This window comes from Zingiber officinale, chromosome 4A (assembly GCF_018446385.1).
Source record: "Zingiber officinale cultivar Zhangliang chromosome 4A, Zo_v1.1, whole genome shotgun sequence".
Taxonomy (NCBI): domain Eukaryota; kingdom Viridiplantae; phylum Streptophyta; class Magnoliopsida; order Zingiberales; family Zingiberaceae; genus Zingiber; species Zingiber officinale.
In genome coordinates, this window is record NC_055992.1 from 146,009,940 (window position 1) to 146,018,434 (window position 8,495).

The 8,495-nt window shown below is 38.1% G+C and overlaps 1 protein-coding gene across 1 annotated transcript; it reads left to right on the forward strand.

Annotated features, from left to right (window-relative positions):
- Positions 1 to 396: 396 nt before the first annotated feature.
- Positions 397 to 7,173, forward strand: LOC121971583 (acyl transferase 4-like). Its single transcript, XM_042522907.1, has 3 exons — positions 397 to 651; positions 5,132 to 5,361; positions 6,170 to 7,173. Exons 1-3 carry the CDS (start codon positions 441 to 443, stop codon positions 7,004 to 7,006), a joined length of 1,278 nt encoding a protein of 425 aa, XP_042378841.1. The 5' UTR covers positions 397 to 440; the 3' UTR covers positions 7,007 to 7,173.
- The last annotated feature ends 1,322 nt before the right edge of the window (positions 7,174 to 8,495 follow it).

Sequence of the window (8,495 nt, forward strand, 5' to 3'; positions counted from 1 at the left end):
GAACTTCGATGAAGTTCTTCATGGTGTCCCGTGGAATTACCACCACGACAATTTTACGTGGAGCACGGACTCATTATTAACCTCTAACACTACAAGAAAATAGGGTTTCATTTTTAAATGAATACATGAGCTTTAGAAATAAATTATTACACTTCAATTTCGTAAAATAAATTGAATACATGAGCATTAGAAATGAACTATTACACTTCAATTTGCTTCACCAAAATTTTAGTATTATAATAATATATGTTATCTAGAAGCAAGTGCATGTGTGGTTTAAAATCTCATATTAACTTGTGGTTTTAAAATACTTCTTGGTTTTTTTTAATCACATGCTTCTCAAAATATTAAATATATCATATATGTAGATTCTTATTTTTTGTTATATATAGCGATTCTAAGAAAAAGAATTATATATAGAGTGAAGGGGTAGGTAGGATATGAGCATGGCGTCTTGTAGGGTGACGAAGGTGCGGGAGGAGCTCCTAGTACCATTCGAGCCCACGCCGTGCGCCACGCTCCCTCTGTCTTCCATCGACCACGCCCTGGGGTTGGCCTACATGCAGGAGATGATCTCCGTGTATCCAAACAATAACCGTGAGCCCCGTCGTCGTGGCGTGATATTACCGGCGGCGAAGGTCATCCGGGAATGTTAAAGTTAATGTGTTATCACTTAAGTTTACTCATCACTAAGGTTACTTGCCCACTAAGTTTCTAAGGTTACTTGCCCCCTAAGTTGCTAGGTTACTTGCCCCCTAAGTTTCTTTCAAGTCTATATAAAGGCTTTGTAATCAAAAGTTTAAGAATCAAGAAAAACTATCTATTTCTCCTCAAGAGCTCTACCAAAATACTTACCAATTTCAACAGTTGGTATCAGAGCGTCCAGGTTCTACCAATCCAAATCCATGGCCAGCTTGAGTTTAACAAACATCAACCATCTCATTCCAGAGTTTAATGGCGAAGACTATGATTTCTGGTACGTGAAGATGAAGACCATCTTTCGATTTCTTAACCAATGGGAGATTGTGGAGAATGGAGTACAAGAGCCCGAGGAAGCCACTGCCCTCAATGAGGCCGGTCTGAAGAAATTAGAGAAGTCTCGACAAGCCGACGCAAGTGCTCTCTCAATCCTTCAAAGAGCAGTCACTAAGGCTATATTTCCCAGAATCATGCGAGCCAACACGGCTAAAGATGCGTGGGAGATCTTGCAGAGTGAATTTCAAGGAGATGTGAAAGTAAGAGCGATTAAGCTCCAATCACTACTCAAGGATTTCGAAAATGACAAGATGCAGGAGAAAGAAACACTCATGGAATTCTCAACCAGAATCTTTGATCTGGTCAATATAATGAAATCTCATGGTGAAGATATTACAGATCAAAGGCTGGTACGCAAAATTCTCATCTGTCTTCCTGAGAAATATGATCCCATTATTGCCGTCATTGAAGAAACAAAGGACCTAACAACACTCACCGTTCAAGAAGTGATGGCGTCCCTAAAATCGTTCGAGCAAAGATTGTCCAGACATTCTGAGAAGCCAATAGAGGGTGCATTCCAATCAAAGCTCAAAATTGGTAACAACGAACGAGAAGGCCAATCACGATTTGGATGGAAATCAAGAGGACGAGGTGGACGTATCTCAAAAGGAAAAGGAAAAGACAACTCATCAAATTGCAGCAATTGCAATAAGCCAAATCACTCCGAGAAGGACTGTTGGTTCAAAGGTCAATCGAGATGCAAAATATGCAATCGATTTGGTCACCTCGCCAAAGATTGCCGAAATAGGAACACTTATCAGGCAAATCAGGTTGGAGAAAATCAAACAGCTGAGGAGACACATGGAACATTCTATGTATGTCACACGGCCACCAACAAGGAGCAAGGAAAATGGTTGCTGGACAGCGGATGTAGCAACCATATGACGCCGATCTCAGAAATTTTCTCTGAACTCGACATTAGCATCAATGCTCCTGTTCAGTTTGGAAACAGAGAGCAAACAAAGTCAAAAGGACTTGGGAAAATCGCCATCGAGACGAAGGAAGGACCGAGTTGCATCAACAATGTCTTGTGTGTGCCGAGCTTGAGTCAAAATTTACTCAGCCTCGGACAATTGGTGGAAAATGGGTACAAGCTCTGCTTCGATAACAATGAATGTGTTATATTTGACAGGAGAGATAAGTCAAAGGTGTTCACAAAGATCAAAATGGTCAATCGAAGCTTCGCTCTCAACATCAATTATGCCGACCTAAAAGCTCATCAAGCTTCTACCTCGGACTACCTGACATCAACCTTATGGCATCGACGACTCGGTCATCTCAATTTACAAAGCCTCAAAGAGTTATCTGGCAAGAGTATGGTGCAAGGACTTCCTCACATAGAAGGAAAGCAACATGTATGCGAAGGATGCACGTTTGGAAAGCAACATCGATTACCTTTCCCAAAAGGAGTATCATGGAGAGCTAAAGAAAAGTTGGAACTTATCCACACCGACGTCTGCGGGCCTATGGACACCCTTTCTCATGCTCAGAATAGGTATTTCATTCTTTTCATCGACGATCACACTCGTATGACTTGGGTCTATTTCATGAGGCAGAAGTCCGAAGTATTCATGATATTCAAGAAGTTTAAGAGTCTCGTCGAAAAACAGAGTGGATGCTTCATCAAAACCTTAAGAAGTGACAGAGGCAAAGAATACACTTCTAAAGAATTTCACAATTTTTGTGAAGATGAAGGAGTAGAAAGGCAACTAACGGTAAGGTACACCCCTCAACAAAATGGTGTTACCGAGAGGAAAAACCAGACAATCGTTGAAATGGCAAAATCAATGATGCACGAGAAAGGTTTACCCAAAATCTTCTGGTTGAAGCAGTCTACACAGCCGTTTATTTATCTAATCGATGCCCAACCACGGCCACACCAAACAAGACTCCGTTTGAAGCATGGAGTGGTAGAAGACCATCGGTGAACCATCTCAAGGTATTCGGAAGCATTTGCTATTCTCAAATTCCAAAAGAGAAACGAAGCAAACTTGACGAATCTAGCGAAAGATGTATTTTTGTCGGCTACAGTACCATGAGCAAAGGTTATAGACTATTTAACCTACAGCTGGGTCAAGTTATTATTAGCCGAGATGTTCAAGTTGATGAAAATGCTTTATGGAATTGGGAAGAAAACAAAGTTGAAAAGAAAGACATTCTGATCAGTACTGACAAAGAAGATGAAATTGAGCCAAGCACACCAGATTCAAGCTCATCTCAACCCAACGAAGAAAGCTCAACTGATCCAACTTCATCAAACTCCTCATCCCCAAGCGCAACTCCAAAAAGGTACAGATCATTGAGCGATATATATGCTACATGCAATTATTGCTCAATTGAGCCTGAGAACTTTGCTGAAGCAATCAAAGAAGAACCATGGAAAAAAGCGATGGAGGAGGAAGTTCGTGTAATTGAAAAAAATCAGACATGGCAGCTCGTCGATAAACCAAGAGACAAAGAAGTTATAGGTGTTAAATGGATCTACAAAGTAAAGCACAACCCAGACGGATCCATTCAAAAACACAAAGCAAGACTTGTGGCCAAAGGATATTCTCAACAGCCTGGAATTGACTACGGGGAGACGTTTGCCCCAGTAGCTCGGCTAGACACAATCCGAGCTATAATTGCATTCGCCGCCAGCAAAGGGTGGAAACTTTATCAGCTTGATGTCAAGTCAGCATTTCTCAATGGTGAATTGAAGGAAGAAGTGTATGTAGATCAACCTCAGGGTTTCATCCTCAAAGGAAAAGAAGAGAAAGTCTACAAACTTAAGAAAGCGCTATATGGACTTAAACAATCTCCTCGCGCTTGGTACAGTGAGATCGACAACTATTTCAACCGAACAAAATTTGAAAAGAGCAAGAGTGAACCAACTTTGTATGTCAAGCAGCAAGGTAATGATGTTCTTATAGTCACTCTTTATGTTGATGACCTAATTTTCACTGGAAGCAACGAGAAGATGATCGAAGAGTTCAAAGATGACATGGCTCAAAAGTATGAAATGAGCGATATGGGTCTACTTCGACATTTCTTGGGCATGGAGATCTACCAAGAAGAAGAGACAATCTTTATCTGCCAAAAGATATATGCAGAAAAGATTCTGAAGAAATTCAACATGCTGGGATGCAATCCTGTCTCTACACCACTCATTATGGGGGAGAAATTGAAAAAGGAAGATGGAGGAAAAGCAGCGGATGTCACTTATTACCGTAGCCTCATTGGTAATTTGTTATATCTCACAGCAACTAGACCTGATCTCATGTATGCTGCAAGTCTACTTTCAAGATTTATGCAGAGTCCGAGCCATTTTCATCTCGGTGCAGCAAAGCGGGTCTTACGATATGTTCAAGGGACAACTGACCTCGGTCTAAGCTTTCAGAAGAATCACGCACTTAATCTTGTCGGATATTGTGACAGTGATTTTGGTGGATCCTTAGATGACATGAAAAGCACTTCGGGGTACTGTTTCTCCTTTGGTTTAGCAATATTCTCATGGGTATCCAAGAAACAACAAAGTGTTGCACAATCGTCTGCGGAAGCTGAGTACATCTCAGCATCAGTAGCCACTTCACAAGCAATTTGGCTTCGAAAAATCTTGGCTGATCTCGGTCACCATCAGATTGAAGGAACCGTGCTACACTGCGACAATAAATCTGCAATCGCTATGGCTAAGAACCCAGTTCACCACAACCGAACTCGACATATAGCACTCAAGCATCATTTCATTCGACAGGCAATTGAAGATAAAGAAATTCAACTTGAGTTCTGTCGATCTGAGGAGCAATTATCTGACATCTTCACAAAAGCACTTCCGAGAGAAAGATTTCAACAGCTCCGAGCCAAACTTGGAATCCGACAACACATTAAGGGGGAGTGTTAAAGTTAATGTGTTATCACTTAAGTTTACTCATCACTAAGGTTACTTGCCCACTAAGTTTCTAAGGTTACTTGCCCCCTAAGTTGCTAGGTTACTTGCCCCCTAAGTTTCTTTCAAGTCTATATAAAGGCTTTGTAATCAAAAGTTTAAGAATCAAGAAAAACTATCTATTTCTCCTCAAGAGCTCTACCAAAATACTTATCAATTTCAACAGGGAAGCCTTGGCCAAGGCTCTTGTCCCGTACTACCCCGTAGCAGGCCGCCTTGTCTTCTATGGCGACCGCATGGAGGTGGCCTGCAATGGCGAGGGCGTATGGTTTGTGGAGGCGGCGGTGACAGGTCGCAGCCTGAATGACTGGGAGGCGATCCCCCGTAGCGTAGTGAAAGAGGAGCTGCTTCCGAGTTGTCCCCCTCATCTGAACCAACAAGAAATGATACTGATGATGCAGGTTTGTAAATATATGTTCTATCATTTCCAATTTAATTATATCCTTAACCAACTTCTATAATTAATTAATTAGAAAATTGGATTATATACGATTATAACTAATAGACTTTCCATGTAAAATAAATTTGTGGAAATAAAAAATTAAAGGAAGAGAATAAATTAAAGGCATTTTACTTGAGATCATGATCAAAACACTTAGCTAGCTATCTATGATCGATATTTTAATTGTCAAACAAAAGGACATTAATTAATAGACAGTCTTATATTATCATTTTAATCACTAAACAAACATCAAAGAAGTCATTAAGATATTTTAGCTAAAACACTTTGATCATCTTCTGTTGGTTAAAATATCATTATCAAACCACCATTATTTTCATGATGCACGTAGAAGACCATTGATGCTCTTACTTTTTATTTTAACCACAAAAACATCATTTGTGTTGGCTAAAACACACTTTAATGATCATCTTGATGGTCTTTTACCAGTCAAACATATAATACATGCATCAAAGAGGGGCCAGTGTTTTATATTGATAGATCTAGGGTTTCAGTACGTGTTTTAATAGTGAATATGAACATTATGATAGATTTAAAGAATAAATAATGTACTAAATTTAATTAAAGATATTTTAAAAATAAATAAGATACCAAATCAATCAGTCCGTTGGTTGTAAAGTAAAACAATTGCAAAAAAATAAAAATAGTTTTTGAATAATACTTTCCTGCAATTGCAAAATTCCTGCATTTTATAATCATAAATTATTATTCAAATAATAATGTAAATTAATTAAATTGTGCAAGCATAGGTGACCCATTTTCAATGTGGTGGATTTGTTGTTGGACTCAAATTCAATCACTTGGTGTTTGATGGCATCGGCGTTGGACAGTTCTTAAAAGCCATAGGCGAGATTGCTTGCGGTCAAACTCATCCCTCTATCGATCCAATCTGGTATAGAGACACGATTCCCGCCTCTCCAATGCTCTCAAAGTCATCACTTTCACTTCTCCCAGCCAAGTTTGACATTGTGAATTCCATGTATGATTTCTCGATTCAAACCATCGAAAGATTGAAGGAAAAAATCTCAAAAGAGACATCCAATCAATTCACCACCTTTGAGGTCATCGCTGCAATTATATGGAAATGTCGAACACGGGCAATCGGTGCCATTGGAGATGTGTGCCTCATCGTTCCTGCTAATATTCGTCATTTATTGTTCCAACTGCCAAAGGCCGGCTATTATGGAAATTGTTTCTATCCCTTAACTATCACAGCAACCGGTGAGCAAATCATGAAGGCATCACTTGCAGAATTAGTCGGGCTCGTTAAAGATGCTAAAGAAAGTTTACCAACAAAGTTTAAGGAATGGGCTTCAGGCAACTTCAAGGAAGATCCATATCAGACTTCAATTAGCTACAATATTTTGGTTTTGTCAGATTGGAGATGGATAGAGTTTTATGAAACAGACTATGGATGGGGAATGCCCAACTGTATTTCCCCTAAAACGCATGACTGTTCCTTCCCTTGTGGCGTCATTCTAAAGCAGCTTTTGCCTAAGGACGGTGTGCGTTTGGAAGGACAAGTGGTCATGAAGGAGCATGAGCAAAGGTTTATTGATGAAATCAACAAATGTATAAATGAGTAGGTAATGCAATATTGGAATTTATCTCATAATGGACAAATTGATTTTCCACTCGAGTAGTGGATCATCCTACCAAATATTGTTGCAACTAGTTTTACTTTCAATCTGTAATAAAGTATCATGTATACATATTTGCAATCTATGAAGTTACATTGAGAATATTGTCAAAATAATCTTGTTTAGCAATGCAAAATGTGATGGCTATTTTAGACATTGTTACATGGTACATTTATGAGTGACACTTGCTTCTAATATTGACTCGATGATGTTCTAAAATGGAACATTAATGTTAGTGTATACATTCCTTAAATGGTTGTGTTCAATCGTATTATTTGATGTGTTTGACAAAGGATTTAAATTTGGTTTGTATGTATTTTTTAATGTGTGTTGTTGCAGAGGGATCTGGTAGAACCGACACATACAAAGGAGTTTGATATGGCATGTCCAAGTTTATGTGATTCAATCACTTAAGGTCGTTGTGTTAGGGTGTTGATAACCCTTGGAAAGGATGCTAAAGGTAGAGGGGTGAATAACTTGTTGGTGCAGCGGGGCCGGCAAGAGGGGAGGGATGAATTGCATGCAATAAGAAAATACTGTAATACCTCAGTTCTGAAATTTTGATTAAATATGACTTAAAAGATTAGATGGTACTATCCATATCATCAAGGTGCACCTTCCTTTTCGGAAGTCCAAACTTAAGAACTCCAAAGTAAAGGACAATTATAAAGGGATAGTGAATGTTTAGAAAGGAATTGCTCAACTAATATTGATTCCAATGGCAAAAAAAAAACAATTAAGTTGTGCTCAAATTTATTTGATAAGGTAATTAAATTAAGTCAAATTGAATCTAAAATAAATTAAGTTGTGGAAATAATTATTCAAGTTTGGCTTGATTTTTTTTATTTATTTTATGATCTCGAACTTGATTTGTCTAAATATTATTAAACTCTTAGTTCAAACTTATTCGATTGTTAGAAAATTTTATAGTTTTAAACTTGCTTAATTAGTTATACAACCTTGTTTGTTTATTTTGAATTTTTTTTAGTTATTTGTCATGTTTATGAGAGTGTTGTTAATAAATATGATTCATAAGTTTTGTTCGTGAATATTATTCATGATCAATTTAGAATCCTTGTTCATGAATATTAACTAGCTTAATTGACTTTATATATATTAAATGAACATAAATAAATTCCTGTTAAGTTGTACATCAAATTTATTCATGAACATTTGATTGATTTACGGCCTCTTAAATGCACACGGTTCTGAAATCCTACATATCATTTAACAAACAAACAAATAACAAAATCACATAAACTATGTGGATGCATGGGATACAATGACAATCATGTTCTTGAACAGGGGCAATGGTGACAGCTTATCTAATTGAGGACTTGTTTCTTTTTCAAGGCTACATAAATAATGTCATATCGGGGCTAGTAGAAGGGTTAGGTTTCTATAATTGCAATGGAAGCTATCAACATGTTTATTA

Excerpts from the sequence above, each read along its gene's own strand:
- LOC121971583 (XM_042522907.1), top strand. The coding sequence starts at position 441 with ATGAGCATGGCGTCTTGTAGGGTGACGAAGGTGCGGGAGGAGCTCCTA. Across the intron at positions 652-5,131 it reads GGCGAAGGTCATCCGGGAAT|CCTTGGCCAAGGCTCTTGTC; the intron begins GTTAAAGTTAAT and ends TCAACAGGGAAG. Across the intron at positions 5,362-6,169 it reads AAATGATACTGATGATGCAG|GTGACCCATTTTCAATGTGG; the intron begins GTTTGTAAATAT and ends GTGCAAGCATAG.